The sequence below is a fragment of the Daktulosphaira vitifoliae genome, unplaced genomic scaffold (assembly GCF_025091365.1).
Source record: "Daktulosphaira vitifoliae isolate Bord-2020 unplaced genomic scaffold, ASM2509136v1 Scaffold_4, whole genome shotgun sequence".
Lineage (NCBI taxonomy): Eukaryota > Metazoa > Arthropoda > Insecta > Hemiptera > Phylloxeridae > Daktulosphaira > Daktulosphaira vitifoliae.
In genome coordinates this window covers 5919504-5945720 of record NW_026099575.1, presented here as the reverse complement: position 1 = coordinate 5945720, position 26217 = coordinate 5919504, and the positions used below count along the sequence as shown (strand labels likewise).

Sequence of the window (26217 nt, the reverse complement as noted above, 5' to 3'; positions counted from 1 at the left end):
AATTCTAAAAAAATCATATGACTATTTGTAAAAAAATAAATAATAAAAAATATGATATTAACAATGTTTAAGAATCCATAAATAATATAAAAAAATTAAAGCAAAATGTTAATTGTTTTGAAAGTTATGTGTTTTCTGTTCTACTTGTACATTAAATGAATAATTATCTATATAGATATTGCATTATATAACAAATTTTATATTTTACCATTTTCAAATGCTTTATTTTATAGGTGGTATAAATTATGTTTAGAAGAGTTAAATAACATGCTTTACTTAAGCCGTTTACATAGTGGATCCACTGAACATATAAACACGATAAGAAGTATTATTGAAAAATTTGTATATAATTGGAAATGTCTTCAAGAAGAAGAAGAACATAAAAAACAAGAGCAAGAAAGTTTGTATAAATTAAAATCAGTTTGTGAAGTAACTTCAGTAGATGCAGATATTGCACAAGGAGTAACGCAACAATTTCCAACTACAAAAATGGCTGATTTCAATGATATTGAAGGTCCTAATACACTTGATAGTGATATTATTGAAAACAATACTGAAGAGCTGTATAATCTAACTGATAAAGATATAAATGATATTTGTCGATTGCATGATCAATTAGTGCGACCGGCAGCTTTAACTCACTGGTTGTCACCAACAACTTATGATTTCGATGAAAGTGATGCAATTTTTCGTATAAAAAATACATTTTCTGAAAGATTTTGTATGTTTGGAAAATTATTATTAGAAAAATTTATGTATTTAGATTATTCATTAGATAATGAAATGATTCCGTGGATGCTTCTTGCTACAGATATTGCAAGTAATCCTACAAAACCTTTAAATAAAAGTTTTTATGATTTTTATAGAGATTCTAATATAGAATATGCTATAAAAACATTTGACCTCCTTAGAAATATCGAAGATCAAATTAAAAGTCTTCTTGAAGAATGGCCAGATCATCCAACACTTCAAACAGTATAATATATATATATTTTTAATTTTAATTAATTTTACTTGTAATATGTATTATTATAGATAATGAAAGTTATTGACCGAATGATGGAATTTGATTGGTGTAGTCCAACTTGTCGTTTTCTTGTTGGATTAGAACTTCTCTTGACAAAACTCCATGAATGGGAAGAAGTTGCTCATCGTGGTATTAGTGTAAATGAATTAGTTTTAAAAGTATCTTATTGCATTCAAGATTATCGAAATCTTGAACTGAGTACTTGGAATAACTGTTTACAATATACATTTAAAAAGTATGAAATAAATGATTATTTATGACAAAACATTTTTGACAACAATTATTATATTGATTTTTAGACTGCAAAATGACTCTTGTAAATGGTGGTTCCATTTGTATTCAATTTTTCATGGATACTTAAACAAACAAGATAGTTTTCAGCAACTCATTGTCACTTTACAAAAATTTATGGAGAGTTCTACATTAGGACAGTTCTCAACAAGATTGAAACTTCTATATACGTTTCATTGTGATATAATTAACAGAGAACAATCCAAAGAACAAATTGAAATGTGTAATGCTTCTTGGAATTTGTACAAATATTATTCTCAGTTTGAAAGTTATATAAATACTCAAATAGAAAATCTAACTGCTGATGTTAAAAAAAAATTACGAGACTTTGTGAAAATAATAAAATGGAATGATATAAATTATTGGTCCATCAAAGAAACAGTTACTAAAGTTCAACAAACTTTACATAAATATACTAGAGAATATGAAGTAATTTTTATAAAATTTAATTAAAACTTTTATTTTTTAATAATTAAAAATTTGTAGGAAATTTTAAATAACCCTGCTTCTACAGCTATGACAATTCAACATAATAATACCGGAACTAAAGTAGATCCATATGTTCTTCCTTCTTTCAATTTAAATGATTATACAAAGGAGTGTGAAATCACAATAGTAAGTTTACGTAACTGTATAATAATTGAAAAAATAATATATATATTCTATTTCAATTACAACAATGTTTCTATTTCATATATTAAAAAAAAAATGAATTTTACTTCTTTATGTGTTATGTTATAAGCATAATATAATATTTACTGTTATAAAAATAATTAGCGTCCTATAAAATATTAAAATTCAATATGAATAATGTAAAAAGCTCGGAAACTAAAAAAAAATATGCTAGCAGACTGAGAATCAACCCAGGTCTCTCGCTATTTAAGCAAGAGTTTTTCCTATTAACTACCCTATTCTTAATGTCTGAGTCTCTAAAGTGTTTATAACATTATTATTAAGTTTTTAGATATTTTGTTTCTATATTTAAAATAAAATATATTTAGAACTTAACTATGGCTACAGAAGTTCTTGCAAATGTCAATAAGTATTCTAAGAAGCTTACCAAATTAGCTCACAAAACCATGGATAAATGTCAATATCCAAATTATATCGCTGAATTAAATGAATTTATAAATGGTGTATTAGAATCAGCTGAAGATTTACGTATGTTACAAATAAGTTCGGAATTGCCCAAAGATAAACAAAAATCTCAAGCTAAACAATTTTTACAACAAAAGCGAAAAGCATTATCTGAATTATTTAAAGCCCTTCAACAAATTGGATTATCTTTTAAATCTGGTTTAATGTCATGTGAAAAAATTAATGATGCAATTGATTTTGCTCGTTTGCCGCCAGTAGAAATAAATGCAGCCTTTGATTCTTTGACTCCTAAGTAAAATAATTAATTTTTTAAGCATAGTATTTTATAATAAATAATTTACATATTTCCCACTATTTCTAGACCAGCAGATAATGATATTCGTTGTGCTTGGTTAGAAAGTGAAACATATTTTATTAAATCAGTATCACAAACTACAGCTCTTAAAATAGCATCTGAAAAGCCTAAATTAGGTCAACAAGATATGGATCGTATTAAGGGTTTCCTTAATGATCTAGTGGTAAATTATAACATTTATCTTAAATTTAAATTATATTTATAATATTTGATTTAATAGCTTAAAAAATAACTAAATATATTTTAGAAAATGACATGGAAATCTAAAAAAGTATTAGCTTATCATGTAGATCTACTTGTTCAATATCGAAGCATGTTATATTTATCTGACATCATCACTCAATCTGACAGTATAGTTTTTAATCCATCAGAAAATATAAAAGTGAGCTAAATTATTTGAAATTAATGTACCCAATAAATATTATTATATATTAATGTAATTATTATTGTTAAAAATTCTTTACATTCCATAATAATACTTTTAACTGTGCATTGATTTAATTTTTTTTTTTTTTTTACAGTGTCCAATAAATTATATTATTAATAGTATTAATGTTCTGCAACAGTTAAAAGTTTACATTCAATGTTATGATCAATCAATCAATTCAGATGAAATATTATTTAATCTACTATCATCTAAATCATCCGAAGACAAAAATAGTAGTTTTATAGATAGTCCTAAGATAACTAATGATGTTATTTCAAATCTTAACGATATTATTAACAGATCTCAAAATTACTTGACATTAATGACTAAAGAAAAATCTGTTAATGCTATGAAATTATCTAAATTACATTTTATAACAAAGAATGATTATGCAGATGCTGTTTCTATTTGTGAATTAATATCTCAATATATAAACAATTTTTACAGAGAAATTTTAATGGTAGAAAAACAATTTCCTAAAATTAGGGCTGAACATGAATTGTTTACTACTGATGCCAGCATTCCATCTGAACATACATCTACATCTTTAGATGCAATTAGCCAATTAATTAATTTAGTCCTCAAGTCTGTCGAAAAACTATATAAAAAGTATAATGATACCCAATTAAATAATGATGATGAAAAGTTACTAAAATGTCAAATTATTCAATCTTTATCTGTTGATTTGGAAATTTGTGACTTAAATCTTATCAACAAACAATTAAAAAATGTATTAAAATTATCTGTTGGAGATAATATTTTACGGTCTTGTCAACCATTGTTTGAACAATATGCCTTACTTGTTCAATTTTTTATTACTCAACAAACTATGTCATACAGAGTCCTATCAAAAATGAGTTACACTCTCTCTGCATTATTTACTGATCTTGCTACTAATGTATGGATTAATTAATATAAATATAATTTTGGTTAGTTTATATTTTCAAGACCTTTATTTTAGGGATTTTGTGTACCAGATGAGTTTTTAGAGGGAGAAGAATGTGAATCAACTGATGGTAAAAGTGGTATGGGTCTTACCGAAGGGGAAGGTAAAAAAGATGTATCAGATCAAATAGAGAGTCAAGATCAATTAGAAGATGCAAAAAAAAATTACGATGATGAACCTGAATCACAGAAAGATCTTAAGGTTAAGATAACCTAAAGTAATAATTATGTGGTGCTCAGTTAAGAATCTTAAATCTAAGAAACAAACTGCTCATGAATTAAAAAATAAAACTTTTTTTTTAATAAAGTACATTGAAAATTTAATTTTACAAAATTGATAATGACTGGAGCAACTATTTTATAGACAAATAATACTACAAAATGAACAACCCAACATTATTATTAAACCTTTAAAAACTTATAATTTTTTTTAACCTAAGTTTCACATTTAGTTTCCCTTTACCTTAGCACCACAAAACTATTCTTACAATATTATGATAGTATAAAATAGTATCAATAGTAGTAGAGTTAATTTATTGTATCTCTTTAAGATGTTAGACATAAGGCATTTATACTTATTATAAAATCCCAGTAAATTTTTAAAAATGACACGATACTGTTTTTCCCTTAGCCATCACATTATCAACCTAAATGAAAGTGTATCGGGATATCAATCATAAGTGCACGGCCAACAGGGATTGACAGCTGGTTATAGAAAGTGTACCGAAAATTTTGTGAAAAAAAGAGAAGCGATACGGGATTAAAACCGTCAACCCAAGGTGTTGTAGAGACAAACCTTACCACTAGGCCACTGTGCACTTATGATTCAGATCCCGATACACTTTCATTTAGGTTGATAACGTAATGGGCAGTTGAGGGAAACATGGTATCGTGTCAAAAATTAGTATGAGATATTTTTTCATCTAAGTTTTGTTTTAAAATTTAAAAAATTATTTACCCATTCTTAAGTATTATATTTAAAAATCTGCAGTATTTCTTGAAATTTTCATTAATATTTATTTATCCACTGAATACTAGAAATTTAATGTCAAATCAAAATTTTACTTTAAAAGACTGACCGTATTTAAAAGTACTATGGGTCTAACTAGAGACCTGACATAAAATTTCAAAAAAAAATTTTTTACTAATTTTTAGCATTTTCACTTTAGGAAGAAGAAAAAGGTGTAGAAATGTCAGATGATTTTGATGGTAAATTACATGATTTAGAAAAAGAAGTTGAAAATAGTGATCATGACGAAGAAAATGACAATGATGACCAAGATAAAGAAATGGGAGAAACTGGTGAAGGTGCAGATACTTTAGATGAAAAATTATGGGGTAGTGATTCTGAAGATGAAAACGGTGAAGATCAAGAAGATGAAAATCTAAAAGAAGATGATGGGAAAGGAGGAGATGATTTTGGTGACAAGCAATTAGGTGCTAAAAATGATAATGAAAATGGAGAAGAACAAGATGAAACTGGAGAAATGAACCAGAAAAATAATAAAAATGATATTAATGAAATAAATGAAAATGGTGAAGATGCTGGAGAAGATCATTCCGATCCTCATCATGGAGATTTGCCTCCTCCACCAGAACCAGAACCAATGGACTTGCCTAATGATTTACAGTTAGATGAGGGTGAAATGAATGAAAATGATGAAGGTGAAGAGAATCCTTTTGACATTGACACTATGAAAGAAAATATGGAAAATGTAGAAAATAAAGATGAAATTAATGAAGAGCCAAAAAAAGATAAAAATGATCTAGAAGATACAAGCGATGAAGAAGAAAATGGCAATAAAATTGAGGATGATAAAGGTGATGAAAATGATGAAAATGATGAAAATATCCAAGAAAATGAAGAAGACAATATAAATGATGATGGAGGAAAGAAAGACGAAAAAAAAACCGGTGAAGAACCTAGAGAAGAAAATGAAAAAATTGAACAACAAGAAAATATAAAACCATCAGAAGATGAATCTAGTAAAATTGAAGTCCAACCTTCAAACATTGATAATGGTGGTTCTAAAGATCAAATTTGTAAAAATTCAGATGGTAAAGAAGATCAAGATAATGTAGAAGAAAACAAAGAAGAAGCAACTGGTCCTGAACAGCAAGGTGTTGGTAGATCTCAAAGAGAAAGTAAAGAAACACAACAGGGACATAGCACAGATCAAGATAAAGGTGCACAAAGTGAAGAATCTGGTATAAAAGAAAAAAAACGAAGAATGAGACCTGGACAAAAGGATACTGATAGAACCTTATGTAAGTTTTATATTATTTTTAAACATTTATTCTAATAATGTGACATTATTTGTAGCTGAAAGTATTGGACCTATGAAAAAAAGGCTTAAAACTACAGGTGCTCAAGAAGAAGACAATGAAGAGGATAGTGGTATTAATGAAAATGAAGATAATAATGAAAAAGGAGATTTATTTAAACATGTTAAAGAATCTAAAAAATCCGATACAGAAACTTTAGATGCTGCTTTAAATGTTTGTATTTTTACATATATTTTTACTATTCATTCAAATGACATTATTTTTACCATTATAGGAGCAACTTGAGAATCGACCATTACCTAATAATGAAGATGAGTCGAGTGAAGAATTAAAAGATGATGATATTGAAATGGAAGAAAATATTGATGAAGAGGAGCTAAAACTAGGAGAAGATTTAGTATCCGAAAAAATTAAAACAAATAAACACAGTAATCAACCTACTACAAATGAAAGCGAAAATTTAGATGATGAAAATTTAAATGACGAAAAAATTGATGTTGATGGTGATATAATTTTAACACATACAGTTGAAAGAGGAACAAATACTATGTTTTATACTGGAGAAATAAAAAGTGATGAGGAATTATTAGATATGAATGTTAATGATCATAAGGAACTATTACAAGAACAGTTTAACAAGTGGTTAGAGGTATAGTATTTCATTCTCTATTTCAATATTATAATTTGTAATTATAAACAATAAATAATAATTTAACATTAAAATTGTTTTTCAAAACTATCCAGCAAGACATTTTGTTAAGATCTTTTATTTTTTTAATTTATACATTCCAACGACCCATGACTCACCACCATCCATCAATATAAAATGTTAATAACTTCCGAAATATTGGTCCAAAAGTTGTTATCAATCAATCATTTTCTTAATTAAATTATTATCTATTAAATAAACTAGTTTACAACATATTTTGCCATTAAAAAAATAAATTTATTACTCTTATAAGGAGGTTTAAGGGAAGAACCTAATTTTATCTGTAGTCTATAATTAACATATTTTTATAAACAAACTATTTCAGTAGGTTTTGAATAATCATAGAAAATATTTTTAGAATGAAAATAAAGAAATTGATAAAAATGAAGCATGGGATAAATGTATAGAAGCTACATCTAGTCTTGCTCAAGAGCTCAGTGAACAACTTCGGTTAGTATTAGAACCAAGTAAAGCATCTAGACTTCAAGGAGATTTTAGAACAGGACGTAGAATAAATATGAGACGAGTTATTCCATACATAGCTAGTCAATTTAGAAAAGATAAAATATGGCTTAGAAGAACCAAACCTTCCAAACGACAGTACCAAATTATAATGGCTGTTGATAATTCTAGCAGTATGATGGATAGTCATGCTAAAGTGGTAAATATAATTAGAAATATTTTAGAGGAGGGCTTAAGTCACTTTTCGTTATTTTTCAGAAAAAAAAAAATTTACCTATTTATATATGTAACTAACCAAATTCAAGTAGTATAAAATTGATGGTAAAACTATAAATGTAAATAATGTTGATATCAGTAGATTAGCTGTAAAATTACTCAGAATTTTTATAAATAACAAAAAAAATGTCAAAAAGTTACTTGATCTCATAAAATATTCAATTTATGAAACATTTAATGTTTTATTTTTAATTGTAATTTAAATTATTTAATCATATGTTGTTTTTTTAGTTGGCATTCGAGTCTCTAGCTTTAGTTAGTAAAGCTTTAACTCTAGTTGAAGCTGGGGAACTGGGAGTTATGAGTTTTGGTGAGCAAGCTAAAATAATTCATCCATTGGGAGAACCTTTTGCTGAACAATCAGGTGCTAAACTAGTACATAATTTCACATTTGATGAACAGAAAACTAAAGTTGGTGAGATGATAGAAATAGCAACAACATCATTTAAAGATAGAGGTCGATTAGATAGTGGTGATCAGCCTGCTCAATTGTTAGTAATTATAAGTGATGGTCGTGGTATAAAAAGTGAAGGACCAGACGTTGTAAAAAATGCCATTCGATCTGCCAAAACAAATGGGGTCATAATTGTATTTCTTGTAATTGACAACCCAACTTCAAAAGTAAATATAAAATTTAATATTTCTATCTAATACAAATCGGTCAACATTGTGTCAAGCCTTGGTTCATAAGTATCAGGGTTCGATTCCGTTGCACTAGGCTATGTAGGTTTTCCTATTAACTTAAACACAAGCATAGTTTTTACGAATTAATCTTTAAAATAGTGTAATACTATTTCAATATAATCCATTTTTACTTATTGATAGTAATTAATAAAAAATGATAAAAAGTCTCAAAGAAAGTTTTCAATATATTATAGATAGTTTGATTTAATAATAGATGACAATCTAAAATATTTACATAAAATAAGCTGTAATTTTATTTTATGTAAATATTTAATTTGTTTTTTTTTTTTTTTTTTATAGGAATCTATATTAGATGTCAAAATGCCAATATTTGAAAATAATACTGTTCGAATTGAATCTTATATGGATAATTTCCCATTCCCATTTTACGTTATCTTAAGGGATGTTGAAAAGTTACCTAGTGTATTGAGCGATGCACTTCGAGAATGGTTTGAACTTGTAACTATTTAAAATGGAAGTTTTTTTTTTTTTTTGAAATAATTAAAAATATCAAACTATTTATGGTGACTAAATTAATTGTTATTTTAATTTTATTTTTATGTAAAAATAATTATTTTAATAAATAATATTTTGTATTTATCAATCATTTTTAATTGACAATTTACTTCTTATCCTGGTATACCACAAGGTATCACAATGTATCCATTTTAATTTAATAAAATGTAATAAGACATTAAAACACAATATACTACTTATTTATCAATCCTTCTAATACTATATTGTTTTTAGTATAATAATTCATTAAACATTAAACAATATTATTAACTATTTTTAATTTTATTATTACCATTAGCATAACTAGGTGAGGTCTTAGTTCCCTTAAGCTTAAAATTAGCCCCCTTGATGTCATGGTTTCTAAACCTTGATAAATTTTATAAATAGCTATATAATATATCATTATATTATATTTCGTAGAAAATATTGAAAAGAATAAAATTCGCAGTATAAACGATATCCCAGCAGAACAAAGTAATAAGTCTAATTAATTGTGATAGCAAAAGTAAATAAGTAAAATAGAGAATTTTAAGTTCTAAAAAAGAACTTAATGTGCAAAATGTATGCACACATATTAATTAATAATTGTCTTAATAAAATTTCATATCGAAAAATAAATAAATGTGTAAAAAATATTAAAAGCTATGAAATATATGAAACATGCTTTAAAAAGTAAAAAAAATCTGAACATTCAAAAAATTTCAATTTGAATTTCTTATAGTATGAAATAATTTGCAGCTAGATTGTCTATTTTTGTATACACAGTGGTTGAAGTGAATGGATGTCATCTATTTTTATTTTACTCTATTATTAATTTTGGTTCAACTGAATTTTAAACAATATACAGTAATATTGGTCAATTTTAATTATCATAATTTAATGAAAATACTATGGATACTTTAAACAAATGATTGAACCTACTACTATATTGTACATCAATTTTGGGAAATCAATCAATACAAAATTATAATTTATAATTAAAAACCCCATATAAATTGATAAGCCTTATGTATATTGTACAATATTGAGGGGGATATATTATGGGCAAAATAAGTGTAATGCTAAAAAATTTTAAAAAATAGAGTGACACTATCCCTCCATAGGCCCCCACTTCGATCATTGTATAAATGCAAAAACAAAATTCAAATCCTTGAAGTTATTTACCCATCAAATAAAGGCAGACATTTGTGAAAAAAAAACAAATTAATACTTTTTTATTTTACTTAACATTACATATCTAGGTCTCACAAGACATTAAATAGGTCTCATGGATGGACTCTAATTCCTAATTACGCACATGATTATTACTAATAATTTCTAAAATAATTAATTCAATAATCACTGAAAATTCATTACAAATTTAAGATACGCTAAGACCCAATTCCAATTTATGCCTATAAGGAAAAGTAAAATTTCGATTTAATTATAAAATTTATTCCATTAGAAAACCACAGTCGTGATAAGATAAAGTTTAAAATAAGATAAGATAAAACTTTATCTTATCTGTGATTAACTAAACATAAAATTTAAAAATTTATATTATATGATTTTCAGCATAAAAATAGCTTGAAAAATATCTTAAACAGTCTTAACAATTTGATTTACCAAAGGAAAAACAAAAACTAAAGAATTTGCAGGGTATATACTAGTTTTGAAGAACTAGTCATTCCACTTATTGCTTTTATATATTAAAATAAATGATTTATCTATCTACTCTCTTTCTGTTTGACACTTATTAATTTTCTAATATTTAAAAATCTTATCTGTTCTCTGATAAACTAAAATATAAAATCTTGATAAACGAAATGCGTTTAAATTGTTCTATCAATTACATATTAAGAAATAATTTGATTGAAAAAGAATCTTTTAACTGTAGATATTACTCAAGTAATTTTAAAATAATGTTAATTTTTCGACAGGTAAACACTTAAATAATTTACTCAATCATATGATTTATAACTTTCAATTTCATATAATTATTTTTATTAGTTATTTGACAAAGAATCATCAACATACACCTACTTATTAGCAGACAATGAGAATAAAGATGCAATCATTATTGACCCTGTCCTTGAGCAAGTTAACCGTGATTATGCAATAATTAAAAGACTGCAATTAAATCTTTTGTACTGTGGTTAGTGCAAAGCTTTTAAAAATATAATTTTTTTTAATCAAAACTTTAAGGTAAAAATTAATGTAATCAAAGTTTAATAATTTGTATTATAAAAATTCTATAGCTAACACTCATGTTCATGCTGATCATGTTACTGGCTCTGGTTCATTGAAAAAAATGTTACCGAATTGCCAGAGTATAATATCAACACAGAGTGGTGCTAAAGCAGATATTTATGTAAGTTCCGGTGATAAAATTAAATTAGGAAGTTATGAAATTGAAGTTAGATCAACTCCAGGTCATACTAATGGTAAAATATTAAATTAATCAATTCTCTACTGAATAATTGTAAGGATATAATTTTTTAGGATGTGTAACATACGTATGCCATAGTGAAGGCATGATGTTTACTGGTGATTGTCTGTTAATTGGTGGCTGTGGAAGAACAGATTTTCAAGAAGGGAATCCTAGAACTCTTTATAATTCAGTTTATCAAGAAATTTATTCATTACCAAATTATTACAAAATATATCCAGCTCATGATTACACAGGTAAAAAATGAGATATAGTTATCTATGCAAGAGAAATAACATATCTTAGAATGTGTATCGTAGTGATAATTTATGGAACCACAGTGATATACATACAATATGTACTAGTTATGCTTTGAAAGATAGCCATGATAATTTTTCAAATATTTAAATTACATTATTTGTGCCCAAAATGTTTACAGGACAAACTGTTTCTACTGTTGGGGAAGAAAAGATGAATAACCCTCGTTTAACAAAAACTTGTGAAAAATTTATTGAAATTATGAATAATTTAAATTTAGCATACCCTAAAAAAATTGGTAAAAAAACATTTTGTTTGTGATAAATATTTTATATATTGAATATTACTTATTATTTTTTAATTATAATAATACATTTAAATTTTTCTAATAAATCATTTATATTTTCAGATGTTAGTGTTCCAGCAAATCTCAAATGTGGTATTCAAGATAATTTTTAATCATTTGAAAATATGTTGTAAATTATTTGTTATATCCATCGATAGATTTAAAAATTGTTTTAATGTTAAATATTTGATAATCCATATATTTTTAGTAAGTGGATAAATTATATTATCATGGTTATTCAATATGTGATTGTAAAACAATTATGTTATTATTTATCAAATTCTAAAGTATATTTGTGTAAAAATACATATTTATTATTATATTTTTATGTTCTTAATCCGATAATTTACTAAAATTGTGAATAATAGTGAACTGAAAAGGGAGTAAATAAGTTTATTTAATTTAAAATATTCATTTTTTGAACATTAGGAAATTAAAAACAAAAAACATGTTACTATGTTTAAAGTAAAAAAAATTATACACCGATGATAATATACACACTCATATTACAAAACAAGATTTCGTAAAAACTAGTAGTTTTTATACTTTAGAAAATTCGAAAAACTTGTAGGGGTTAATAATGACATCTTATGAGATGCTGAGTAACCCAAATCGCTTCCTTTATTTCAGTCTATGGTGTTTTATAACACCTGACAGTTTTAAATACATTTTTTTGAATTAAATTATTATTATTTTTTGTACCCTGGTGAAATATTTTTAGATTACCAAAGCATAATGTTAATGAGACCTCACTTGGCGTAATGTTGTGTGACAATGAAATACGAAATTACGCTTTCGTGTAAAGTTAACACTGTTCACTCTAATTTATAAAAATTAGTGTATTAAAAATAAATATAATTTTATTTGATAATATACTTTAATTAAGCCAGACTACTTGTACTGTCGTATATGTTCAAATATGACCTATTACCTACCTCTCCTGAACAATAAAAACTTTGAAAAATTAGAATATTATCTTGCATCATTTTAAGGGTTATTGCGTGTTTATCTTTCAATCTTCCATTATAATTTTAACTCATCAAATTTATTAACATAAAATAACGCATGATGTCTTTTGTAATCAAAAACTTTTTATTTAGTAGATATATAGCTCTAAAGATGAACGCTACTACAACATGTTGCATCTTGTTGCGATTAATTTCAACGTTTTTTTCTAATAAATCAGAAGAAATAAACAATGAAGGTAACGATTTTTAATTTGATATAACTATAGATATAAGTTGGGAGTGCTTAACATTCACTCAACTGTAAACATGCGAAAATTGATTTTTAAAAAGGAGTTCAAGTAAAATCTATCCAAATTTTAGAATTACCAGAAATTAAAAATATTGGATGCTAAAATGTTCTATTTTATAGCTATAACGTAGCAATAGACTTTTAAACGGCTTCTATAGGTTATACCACAAGGAGACGTAAATAATTGAAAAATTTGAAAACATGTCTCGGGACAATAAACATTCTGAAAGGCTGGTTGGTCTTAATAAGATGATCAATACATCAAATTAAAGCTGTGACCCCACATTATTTAAATCTTTAGATAGGTAATTTTTGAAAAACCTATACAAAAGATATATGTATTTGAAAAATAATACTTTTATATTTTTTAAAAAGCCTATAACATTATTTAAAATTTTTATATAAAAAATCGCTCATGTATAGTTGTAAAAATGTTATCAACTTTAATTTGATGTATAGATTATCTCTCTACAACCAACTAGCCTTCCAGGATTTGTACTCTCCTAAGATATGTTTTGATGCGCAAAAATAAGTATATAGACGCCCGCTTAAAGACTTTTATTCAACAATTTTCAAGATGGCCTATGTCGAATTATAATAAGCTTTTTTTGTAATTTATTAAATTGAATCTTAAAGCACATAATTTTTTAGTACCCTTGAAATATTGACTTTGTTGTGTCAATATAAATATCATTGATCCATTTTCATGGAAGTGATTAAACACGATTATTTGTCTTTAAATTTGTATTTTAATAAAAGCTCGCGCTAGATATTATGATTCTCTTTAAATTATTTTTTCAGTAAAAAAAGACATTTTTTTATTTTTAATTTAAGTTCTTTTAATAAGTGCGGCACCTGGAGAAGTACAAAAGTGCATTTGCTCTTCCGCTGACCCTACTTAAATACTATACTAGATTCTTATAATCTAAATAAGTCAGAAAATTACTTTTTATTTTTCTTTATGATCTTATAAAACTTAATTTTATTGTTTGCATAAATATTAATTTTTACTTATAGTTTGTAATCAAATACATGACATTTTTTTAGGTTCTTCCTTGAAATATCGAAATACAACTTTATACAATATGCCATGTACCCAAAATGACGATTGCCAAAGTGTAGAAATGTATTGTACCGTAAATTCTTCTAAAATATGTCAATGTTCCAAGTAAAATATTGCAATTTTATTTTTAGTAAATATTAATTATTTAGTGGCGTATTTAGATAACACGGCATAAAGATATTATCCACATAAGTAATGCAATAAAATACTTAGATTACTATTTTTATGACTGTGATTTTAATCACTGTCAAATATCATCTATAATTGCCACTAATCAAGCTGCACTTCTACAGTTCTAGGGTATTATAGTTTATAATTTTTAAAAATTACAACCAATAAAAGCTATATTTTTATGACAGCATTTAAAATCACTTATGCTTTTATTCATTGTATTAATTTTTAATATATTGAGATATTTTTTTCATCAACCAAGAGTGAGAAGATTTGTCTAATCTACCCGTAAAAGCTTATAACTATCCCTAACAATAGCAATCTTAGTGATATTTGAATAACTCATCGATTTGTTTTAACAAGCAGGTTATAAAAGAATATCCAGCTAAAAACCAACAGTGGGAAAACATGGGGGAATATATGGGAGTCATATCTGACCAATAACAAAAATAATTATATGGTGAAGATGCAATTTTTTTTTGTTTAGAGAGGAAGTGAACAATATTTTTATGTATATCTTTTCAGAACAAACCACTAATTACGCCACTAAAAACCAATAATTTACATAGATCATATTTTTAATAAAAATTTTATTTGTATAGATTTTATTATTGGAATGAAAATGTTGGGCAATGTGTTTTGAATAAAACTGATCTGAAAAAATGGTTACATCAAGCAATAATAACAGAGCCACCTCCTAGTAAATTTTTTTATTACATTTAATGTCAATGAACCAAAAAATACATAAATAAATAAGGATCAACTCCTTAATTAAAAATAAATTATGTGTTAAAGATATATATTATTTTCAATTTGAGGGGTTGTACACATTTTTTTATTAATAACCCCTGCTATCGAAAAATCTTAAGATATTAAAATCTGTATGGTAGTCAAGTTCAATTGCTTCCTTAATTTTTAATGAACCTGGTGTAGTAACATTATAAATAATAAAAACCACTAAAGATCATAGAAGGTATAAGTCATATCCCATAATACATTACCTATATAATAAACAACAAAATTCTAATTAGAGTTTAGGTGTTGTTTTGGTCACTTGAGCTGAATCAAGTTTGGTTATAATGATGGTCATCACAAGTACCTTGATTATCATTAATTTTCATTATCAAGTGATAAATTTTGGGTAGGTTGTTTACCTTCTACACCAAAATTGTACCAATAGTAATTTTAGACTAATAATAAATCATAACTTAAAAAACAGTAAATATCATTTAACTTTTAATTATAGATAAAGATGAAGATTTCATTTTAAAAGAAATGCATTCTCAGGTAAAGATTATCATGGGACTAAGTGCTTGCTGTATATTTGCTTGTGCATTTTATGGATGCTGCTGCCGAAACGAAGTAAACATTGTAGAAAAACCAAATGATAAAATATTAATTTTAAAACCAATTAAAAGAAGATCATTTCGGTAAAATTGATTTTGTGCAATAAAATCTGTTAAACTAATATAAAAATTTATACAAATAAATTATTTTATTTGATGAATAATTGTTGTCAACATTAAAATTAGAAAAAAATAGTTTACAAAATGGTATATAAAGTCTTTTCTAAGGTATATTGTAAAACTCCATTAATAAAAAAAAATATTAATCTCCATGTATTTAAAGTTAATTATTATTTTATGTTATTATTTGTAATACTCAAATGGAGCTTTCTTGTTTGTCATTATTTTCATCTCCGTTAAGTTTAGATGAATCATCTGGAAGCTCACTGTCAGGATTACTATCTTCTGACTTAGACTTTGATTTTTGTTTTTGTCGGTCTGATTTTTTTTGAGAAATTTTATTTGTCTTATTTCCAGTATTTTTTGTCTGTGCGTAAGGACAATCAGCTATTAAATGTTCGGTTGATTTACAGTTATGACAACGTTTAGGCATTGGACCTTCTGTACATTTAGCGGCTATATGATTAGCAAAGTCTCCACAGTTATAACATCTAGTTGAAATAACAAGAAATTTTTATTAATTACTAGATGAAATATACTTTTACATAAAAGAATACTACCTCAGTCTTTTAGGAGGATATGCTTTTTTTGACCCTTTACAGTGTCTACCACCAGGACCAGTGACTCGAGTAGCTTCTAGACCTTTATCTGATTCATGACAAGTAAATTCCACGTGCTCATTTTCTCTGAGGGATCTGAATCCTTCCTTTTTAATTACTCGCTAAAAAATAATAATTCTTACATAAGTACAGTGAATTTATTCAATAACAACATACAATTTTCCTACTTGATGTACAAAAACATCTTTACCGCCGTCGTCAGGAGTGACAAAACCAAAACCTTTTTTGGAATTAAACCATTTACAAATACCTCTGCGGACACCTTCTGATAATTTACCTGTGGTTGGTCCTGGATTTTCACCGTCACTTGATGTTTGGGTGTCAACATCATTTTTATCTGAATTAATTTTTAAATCGTCTTTGATAGAATTTGCTAACTTATCATTCTCTAAACAAACTAAAATTCATTTTTGTTTATGTATAATTATAAAGTAAAATGTTAAAGATAATAAGGATTATTGATTAAACGGTTTTCTTTTTGAGAAATTAAAACCTGTTATAATATTGATCGTGTGTAAATCACAAATGGTCTATCTATTCTTTTTTTATGGTGTTGTATTATTGTAAGTCAAATTTGAGGTTATTTTTATAAATATGCACGAAACGGATGTAAAATTACAATTATATCAATTCAATGGTTAAAACAGTGTATTTGTATTATAAAACATATGCAACATACACATGGGTTCATTAGGGAGGCAAAAGAGGCATGTCCCACTGGAAAATATACAATCCTCCAAAAACTGGTTCTTTTAAATAATATTGTGTATATATTATGTTTTAAAATTTTAAAATAATAACATTACAATGTAACTTTTAATTTTTTTTTCCTGAAGTGTATTTTAAAAAAATGTATGTATGTCCTTGGCAGCAATAATTATAGACACAATTATTTTATACATGAAATTAATTGAGATTATTTTGTTTATTTAAAATTTTCCAAAAACAAAATCACTCATATTAGAAAAGATAAATTATAGATTATAAAAATAGAGTTGGACATGATCAAAACTATCTAAAAAAACTGAACTTCTATTATCGTTATTGACAGATATCTCAATTGTCAAATTTTGAGATAAAGTATAATCGAAAATATATTTTGTTTAACATTCATCCACTAATGCTGGTTATAATATGCGTGTTGACAATCTCCAAGCGCCATCCCTACTAATACATTAACACACATGCTAGGAAATAGTAACAAGGCGGTATTTGGAGTAATGATACATAATTAAGTATGATTTGATAATTTTTCAATTATGGTCTTAAGTATTTGAAAGGTCATATCAAGCATTATGAAATGCTTAATTTTAAACTTAAAAAATTATTTAATCTCTTTTAATTAAATAATCATCAAAAATTTATGAATTGAGAACATTGGTAATCTTGCGTTATTGATAATACAGGAGGCATCTAAATCATCATATTCAATAGATGATATACTATTGAATATGATGAATAATTAAAGATGATGAGATGAATGACGGAATTACTTGGCACTATCGCTGGCAGTAAACCATGTTTACGCTAATGTAAAAATATCCGGTTTTTCGAACAATATGGCTAAGCATATACATAGAAAAACGTAATAGGGGTGCCATTTGGGTAGCGAATTTTTTTTTTTTAAGTAGATCAATCTCATCTGTAGTTTTTAAAAATTTGTCATATCAGTATGATGTTACAACAGGACAGCAAAGAAAAAAAAGTTTGATGAAATTACATATACGGTAAATTACATTTGCAATATGTTTACATCAACACCATCGCTCAAGGTCATAACCTTCATTTTCTAATTTTTTTCATGTTAAATAATTTCAGTATATTTTCCGTAAGAGTTAATAGCAACCCTAAAGTATCTTATTGAATTTCGATATTAAATAATAAAAACTTTAAGGAACGATTTTTTTACTAACATTTAAACAAAGAAAAAAATTAATTGAATAACGTGTGATTTTTAGTTAATTACATTATATTATGAAATAGTTTAACGGATGGCCTATGTTTATCAAACAACTGTATATTAACAAATTAAAACATAATTTGGCAAAAGAAGAAAAAATATAATAAATTGGAATTTTTGGTATTGTAATTTTTGTAAAATGTATCGGACTTGAGTTTGTAGCTCGTTTACGGGGGTTGAAATGTATAAAATTATCGTGATTTTGGCAACGTGGCACAAGATTGCATTGTAAAGCATCTGCATTTCTCTGGGCTGTTTACCTGCTCAATGCTGAGATTTCTACCCTAGGACTTCGATGAAATAAACCCTAAATAAGGAACCATCCATTTCTATAAACACCAGCTGCAGTGTAAACGGTTTTATACGAATGTGAATGCAAGTTACGCTGTGTTCAGAGAATTCTAAGACATTTTCTAAGATACATCGTTCTAAAAAAGTTAACTGAAATGGTGCAGTTCAATTTTTTAACATTAATATAAAACCATAAGGAAAAGTTAAAAACTTATTAGTATCACTAGGTTTACAAAACTAGTTTTAGCACTATAAATAAAAACATATAAATAATTGAGTAATTTAGAATTGCTAGTCACATAGTAAAGAAAATAAGTAGGGTTGTTGATAATAATATATATTTTTTTGGTATAACATTATATACAACGAAATAATTACAATGAAATTTAAAAAGTATTTAATATAAATACTTTCAATTTAAATCATTTCTTATATAATTTTGATTTTATAGAATTAGTACATGGATGATTCAAAAGTTTCAAGTTTATTTCCTCATTATAAATATAACCAATTCAATATTAATAAATCTATGTATAAAAGCATAAAATTAAATAGATCAATACAAAAGGAAGAGAAAATTGTATGAACAAGGTATTTTATAATGCCCGATGCAATTCCACGTGTCTAGAGGAGGCGGAGTTATGATAATTATTGCTCCCTCCCCTCTTTTAAAGCAGGAATTTTGATTCATGAATAAGAAAGCAAATATTTTCTTTATCTATTTAATTTAAATCGTATCATTAATTTATCTAAAATAACACCACAATAATCTATTTTAAGTATCCAACTGTGGAATACGTATATTAATAACTAATAAATATATATAGTTCAATTTAATTACTAAAACGATATACATTATAAATGTTGGAGTATGAAACTATTTTCACACGTGAAACGTGAAGAATAATTGTAACAACTTCTTTACATAAAATTCTAAAACTGTATATATATGTTTTTTATAATTGACCTATTCACTTCCAGAACATTACATACTTTTATGCAAAAAATCAGAATTGATTGATCTACAAGGCGCTATTAATATAAAAAAATTATTTGAACTGTGCTTAAAAGTCTTACGTAATAATACAATATTTATATTTATATATCAATTCAAAAATTAATATTGCTTTTGTGTTAATTTAATACTGGCATAATCCATTTTAAAAATTACGCTTTTATTTGACAGTAATTATATTAATCGAGAAAAATATTATTAAGTAAATATTTACTTTTATATTTTTTTTTCAAAACGTAAATCATACATACATGCGTACTATGTACATGATCACTAATCATGTATGATAGTATATCATAACAATAAATTATTTTGTTTGGTGATAATATAGGATTCAATTGTTTTTTCATTCATACGATAAGATAACAAAGCATGAAGTAGGCGTGGATCGTATTAAAATAATTTTCATCTTACTTACACTTTGAACATAGAAAAAATCAACAAAATACCTAAAAATAGTCTTTCATGCAACTGCTGTGTCGCAGCAATTATAGTTGACTACGAGAATCTAGATGGGAGTGGCAAAATAAAAAAACTGCCAAGGTTTGTAATTAAATAAAATAAACATTCGAAATGTTAACTGAAAATGGGACTTTTGAAATTAAAGCTCAAAAATTAATATTTTCAAAACAAAAAATTTAATTTCTCATGAATTCTTCATTTATACTCAACTTTATCGAAAGAAATGTAGGAAAGTTGGTTTATCATACAATTAAAAAAATTAATTTATCCTCCTACGTACAAAACATAATTGTAAATATTATTTGATGACTCACCTCCGTTTGAAGTTTCATTTTCAGTCTGAGATTTACTCATTTTGTACTAAGTGTTTCTGGGGTTAATTTTTTTTATAAATCAAAACTTGATATAATTAATATAAAGTTATACTTAAATTATAATATTTAATTTAAAAATAAACTATATGTAAATTAAAATAGAGTAATGAAATAAATATGTCCGATTACACGCACGCGCCAAATTTAAAAACACATTGAACGTGCAACTGCAGTTTTGGATGCATTCGTAAACTAAACTGTTCTCGTTTAGAAAGCGACGAGTATGTGTAATACTAAAAAAAAACTAATGAAAAACTTGTAAAAAAAAAGGAACAATGTTGCAACTCAACTAGAATAAATTAAAAATCTTTGAACGTACACACCGTCGATACTTTTAGGGAAAAAAGTTCAAAACATGATAAAATTATTAACACTATTATTATTTTTATGGTGCACCGTGTATTATGGAAACCGTACACAAATCAGCTATGTCTACACGTTTTCATCAGTGATGCGGCATGAGCGCCCAGGGTTGTGTTTGGATGCGTGCGGTGCGTAAATAGTGCGTAAGCAGAGGGACGGGGCATTTTTCCCATTCTTAGATCCCCCAACCAAAGAATGAACAGCGTGGCGCATGCGCACTGTTCGCGTAACACTCCCATAATTGCCCGATGAGTATACTTCCACTGTCTCGACGGTCTATGAGCTCCAAAATACACGTGCGTGTAACATAGCCGTCTGGTAGACCGTAACTCTCTCTCTTATGATGATGATAATAATAATAACAACATAATAATATTATTATTATTAATCTGGCGCCATTTGTTCCCATTAATAATCATATGTTCACAGTCGCGCAGCCGCCAATTCTAGAGAAGTTTTTCCCCGACGAAAAATAAGGCTTCATTTATATAACTCTTTTTTTAAGTATCTACACAGTATAAAATGGTTACTTTTTTATAGTTTGGTAATTCGAATTTGAGTTCTTACTTATTACTGATAAGTAGATCAAATTTTTAATGAGTAATAAAAAATAATAAGTTGTCACTAATTGTAATAAATTTTATCAAAATAATATAACTACTTTCGATTTTACATTCGTGCCTTTAGAACATTTGATTATTATTTTAATATTGCGTTTTTCCCAACAATTTAACCAAAATTATTCTAAGTTTATGAAGTTAATCAATATAGCCAGTTGAATATTACCATGAAATTTAATTCGTCAGTTGCCAAAATAGAGACCCTTTTTATATATTTCATTAAACATAAAATTATTAGATTACAAGCGTTAGCTAATATAGACTAAGATGGATTCCTAGGTAGTTGCCTAGTTTGCCAAACAGAACCACGGTCCTGCAATAGGGCTATTTTGAAAAAAATATAGGAAAGGGGTAGCGAAACAATTATTTTTGACAATCGAACAATTTTTTTAAATTTGTAAAATCTTTTTTTAAATACTTTTTTTCTAATATTCTCATACATTGAAAAATTTCCTACTAAAATGATTGAATATTAACGAGTGGAAAAGTAATACCATCCCACGTTTCACTTAAGGGGCCTGGTCCGTCCTCTCTAGCACAAGTATTTTATAAAATGACATTAAATACATAGGCGCAATTTCAATAAAATTATCGGAAAGGCTTATTATATGTAATCTCTCCTCCCTTCATATTATAAATATAATTATACATGTAATTTTTCTAAAATTTTGAAAAGGCTTTGCATTACTTTGAACCTATGGTTAAATATAAATGTAATAATATTTTTAATTTAGTAGATACTGAGGCGCTATTTCATTATACATGATGATAAAAAGTGTATAAACTTTGACATGGAAGTGATATTCAAAAAAAAGTTTTCTTATCACAAATAAAATATAATTAGATATGGACTGTACAATTTTAACTGTAAATATTGTCTTTAAAAGGCTATCTGAACGAATTTGTATACTATGGCTCGCATTTCCAGTGATTATTTCGACCAATCCACATAAAAAATACGCACAACATAGAATAGGTATAAACTAACTTCTAAAATTGTTTATTTTACATATTAATTTTGTAAATATTAAAGTTGTAAATATCTCAGAGAGAACTAAGGCCATTAATTATTAGTCATAATTAGGGAAAATTTGAGTAAGAAAACATAATAAGTAAAGGAGTAAGATTATGTTTGTATTTTTTGTGAGGGGCGGAGCGTCATTCGGTTGGCTCAGTTTTGCAATGTCGGAGTGTAATATATTCGCCAATTTCTACGCCTGTTCTGTACTTCCACAAGAGTATGTAAATTACATATTAATCAAATTTACATTACAATAGCGAAAAGTAAAATAAATACTTTTATTAAATTAAATAAAAAGCATTTACAAATATCTTTTCGCTTTTGTATTCAAAATTCGAATTGAAAATTCCGTATGTTATAGAAAATTCTGAAATAAAATTATTGTATTCTAACACTTCATTAAAGAAAGTTTACTACGAGTTATAGAGGTCAGTATTAAACTGATTAGTAAAAAATTAATTAGAAAAAACAATTCAATCTATTTAACATTTTAACAAAAAATATCGATTCGAAATAAGTGTGAAATTCATAATAGGAATAAATATTTTCATTAATAAATATTAATAAATAAATATTTTCAATTTTTGTAAAGGAAATATTGTTTGATTCAATAAACTCTACAATAATAAATTAAAAATACTCAATAGTTTTCAAGAAAATGCGTGGTCTTATCCTTAATCGATCACGTTGTATATTCTAATTCGATTTATAAACAAACTAATTCTATTTTCTTTTATTATTCATTAGCAAACTTAAATTAATATTTTTTGAAAAATAATAAATTACATTATTAAAATGATAAACTAGGCGTTAGTAATGCCTCGGACATTAATATTGATGGCATATTTTTACAAATTATGAACATTTCCAATCAGCTTACATGATCAAATTAGAAAAATATGTACAACATTTTTGAACTATAAATAATTATTGACAGTTTTTTAGTTCAACAAAAAAAAGACAAAAAGTACTCGAATGAACAAATAAACTCTATCAGCAGTTCAATATTGGTTAGAGCTTAAAGCTATTTAAGTATAGCATTGCTATATCATAAAGAATCAAGATTTTTTATGGCGTTATAGCAATATTTAGTATAACAAATTGTAGTAATACCTTTTATTTCCTTGGTAACGGAGTTGGTTTGCGTACTAAGTTCGCAAGTTGATACAGAGCACTGTGAACCAGCCTCTATATGTTTGACATCTAAAGATGATTCAATAGTTTGCGTAACCATCTCAATCACTTTAGCAGCGCAATCGACCTGTGTACATTGTTCGGAATATGATACAGAGCACTGTGAACCTGTCTCTATATGTTTGACATCTAAAGATGATTCAATAGTTTGCGTAACCGTCTCAATCACTTTAGCAACGCAATCGACCTGTGTACATTGTTCGGAATATGATACAGAGCACTGTGAACCTGTCTCTATATGTTTGACATCTAAAGTAGTTTCAACAGTTTGCGTAACCGACTCAATCATTTTAGCAACGCAATCGACCTGTGTATATTGTTCGGAATATGATACAGAGCACTGTGAACCTGTCTCTATATGTTTGACATCTAAAGTAGTTTCAACAGTTTGCGTAACCGACTCAATCATTTTAGCAACGCAATCGACCTGTGTATATTGTTCGGAATATGATACAGAGCACTGTGAACCTGTCTCTATATGTTTGACATCTAAAGTAGTTTCAACAGTTTGCGTAACCGACTCAATCATTTTAGCAACGCAATCGACCTGTGTATATTGTTCGGAATATGATACAGAGCACTGTGAACCTGTCTCTATATGTTTGACATCTAAAGTAGTTTCAACAGTTTGCGTAACCGACTCAATCATTTTAGCAACGCAATCGACCTGTGTATATTGTTCGGAATATGATACAGAGCACTGTGAACCTGTCTCTATATGTTTGACATCTAAAGTAGTTTCAACAGTTTGCGTAACCGACTCAATCATTTTAGCAACGCAATCGACCTGTGTATATTGTTCGGAATATGATACAGAGCACTGTGAACCTGTCTCTATATGTTTGACATCTAAAGTAGTTTCAACAGTTTGCGTAACCGACTCAATCATTTTAGCAACGCAATCGACCTGTGTATATTGTTCGGAATATGATACAGAGCACTGTGAACCTGTCTCTATATGTTTGACATCTAAAGTAGTTTCAACAGTTTGCGTAACCGACTCAATCATTTTAGCAACGCAATCGACCTGTGTATATTGTTCGGAATATGATACAGAGCACTGTGAACCTGTCTCTATATGTTTGACATCTAAAGTAGTTTCAACAGTTTGCGTAACCGACTCAATCATTTTAGCAACGCAATCGACCTGTGTATATTGTTCGGAATATGATACAGAGCACTGTGAACCTGTCTCTATATGTTTGACATCTAAAGTAGTTTCAACAGTTTGCGTAACCGACTCAATCATCCCAGTAACGGAACCGACCTGTGTACATTGCTCAGAATATGATACAAAGCTTTGTGCCGCAGTTTCTGTACGAACAACAATTACAACTTGGGTTCCTGACACGTTTAATTCAATGACTGGATTAGTCTGGGTGAGTCCCTCTAGTTTATTTAATTTGAGTAATAACGTACATAAAATAAAATAATGTTAATAACAATTATTTAAATATGATTTATATAAATAAAATTATAAATAAGTTTTGATAATTTTGTTAATAATCCAGTAAAATTATAAATATTAAAAAAAAAATAAATTTTAATTATCACTTGATATAGCAATGGGTTTATTATAATTTGCAGTCGCATCAAGTGATGGTACGTCCATTTGAGTTTGAGTGCTGGTTTGACATTCGCGATCTAACAGGATGGCTAAACAAAGTATTGTCAAATAAAATTAAGTCTATTATTTTTTGTAGAAATTAGTCATGAAAGATTATCAATTTATCAAAAATAGCCCCTAAATATCGGCGTAACATGTTCAAGTATGCATAGTTACTTTTCTTCTTTTTTATGCAGCCAATCTTCTTTTTCAAAGTTCCGCAATACTTTTTTATGAAATTTGCCATTATTTTAAAGTATTCACAAAGTATTGAAGCACAATAAATAATATTTTTATTTTATCTGTTGTTTATTACAGTTGTAGGTGATTTTATAGTAGAGCGGAAATCAACATGATTAGTAAAAATACACTACTTAGTGTATCCATGAAATTTATTTATTTTCAACCAGTTAACAAGTATATACAAATAATTCTGATTAAATTAATTATTAAAACATATTTAAAATATTCATAAAACAAAACTTCAATTTATAATTATTATAAATTGAAGTTATTAATTATTAGTAGCTAAAAATAAAATATATGTACACATAATTATAGAGAAATGAAGATTACTTTATTGATATACCGATGGAATAAGTTTGGTTTGGATGGGTTGGGTAGTTTATGTATAAATTTACGTTGTC

General features: G+C 26.8%; 4 protein-coding genes across 11 annotated transcripts in view; 2 read left to right on the top strand and 2 right to left on the bottom strand.

Annotated features, from left to right (window-relative positions):
* LOC126905608 (midasin) overlaps positions 1-9164 on the top strand; it is a 35133-nt gene extending 25969 nt beyond the window's left edge. Inside the window, exons 41-55 of the mRNA XM_050685492.1 lie at positions 234-975; positions 1036-1262; positions 1327-1747; positions 1805-1933; positions 2320-2708; positions 2778-2934; positions 3019-3153; positions 3293-4096; positions 4160-4345; positions 5313-6411; positions 6467-6642; positions 6704-7078; positions 7497-7799; positions 8108-8497; positions 8861-9164. Of these exons, the coding sequence (XP_050541449.1) occupies positions 234-975; positions 1036-1262; positions 1327-1747; positions 1805-1933; positions 2320-2708; positions 2778-2934; positions 3019-3153; positions 3293-4096; positions 4160-4345; positions 5313-6411; positions 6467-6642; positions 6704-7078; positions 7497-7799; positions 8108-8497; positions 8861-9031 (5704 nt within the window). The 3' untranslated portion in view covers positions 9032-9164. The remainder of the gene's footprint in view (positions 1-233; positions 976-1035; positions 1263-1326; positions 1748-1804; positions 1934-2319; positions 2709-2777; positions 2935-3018; positions 3154-3292; positions 4097-4159; positions 4346-5312; positions 6412-6466; positions 6643-6703; positions 7079-7496; positions 7800-8107; positions 8498-8860) is intronic.
* A 1445-nt stretch (positions 9165-10609) lies between these two features.
* LOC126904145 (persulfide dioxygenase ETHE1, mitochondrial) lies at positions 10610-16106 on the top strand. Of its 8 annotated transcripts, none has more exons than XR_007703669.1 (11): positions 10611-10995; positions 11066-11210; positions 11314-11499; positions 11558-11740; positions 11923-12039; positions 12151-12294; positions 13188-13291; positions 14392-14512; positions 15181-15278; positions 15610-15719; positions 15825-16106. XR_007703669.1 is itself a non-coding variant. In XM_050682900.1 (6 exons), exons 1-6 carry the CDS (start codon positions 10882-10884, stop codon positions 12198-12200), a joined length of 795 nt encoding a protein of 264 aa, XP_050538857.1. In that variant the 5' UTR covers positions 10611-10881; the 3' UTR covers positions 12201-12409. The 8 variants fall into 8 exon arrangements, 1 of the variants encoding a protein (XP_050538857.1); XR_007703667.1 differs by having other exon boundaries at positions 15181-15551; XR_007703665.1 differs by having other exon boundaries at positions 13191-13291; positions 15181-15719.
* LOC126904147 (protein lin-28 homolog) lies at positions 16049-21277 on the bottom strand. The gene is made up of 4 exons (XM_050682901.1): positions 20707-21277; positions 16832-17061; positions 16605-16765; positions 16049-16535 (listed from the first exon to the last, which is right to left on the bottom strand). Exons 1-4 carry the CDS (start codon positions 20744-20746, stop codon positions 16241-16243), a joined length of 726 nt encoding a protein of 241 aa, XP_050538858.1. The 5' UTR covers positions 20747-21277; the 3' UTR covers positions 16049-16240.
* Positions 21278-23443: 2166 nt separating this feature from the next.
* On the bottom strand, positions 23444-26098 carry LOC126903760 (uncharacterized). The gene is made up of 2 exons (XM_050682226.1): positions 25519-26098; positions 23444-25353 (listed from the first exon to the last, which is right to left on the bottom strand). Exons 1-2 carry the CDS (start codon positions 25574-25576, stop codon positions 23819-23821), a joined length of 1593 nt encoding a protein of 530 aa, XP_050538183.1. The 5' UTR covers positions 25577-26098; the 3' UTR covers positions 23444-23818.
* Between the last annotated feature and the right edge of the window lie 119 nt (positions 26099-26217).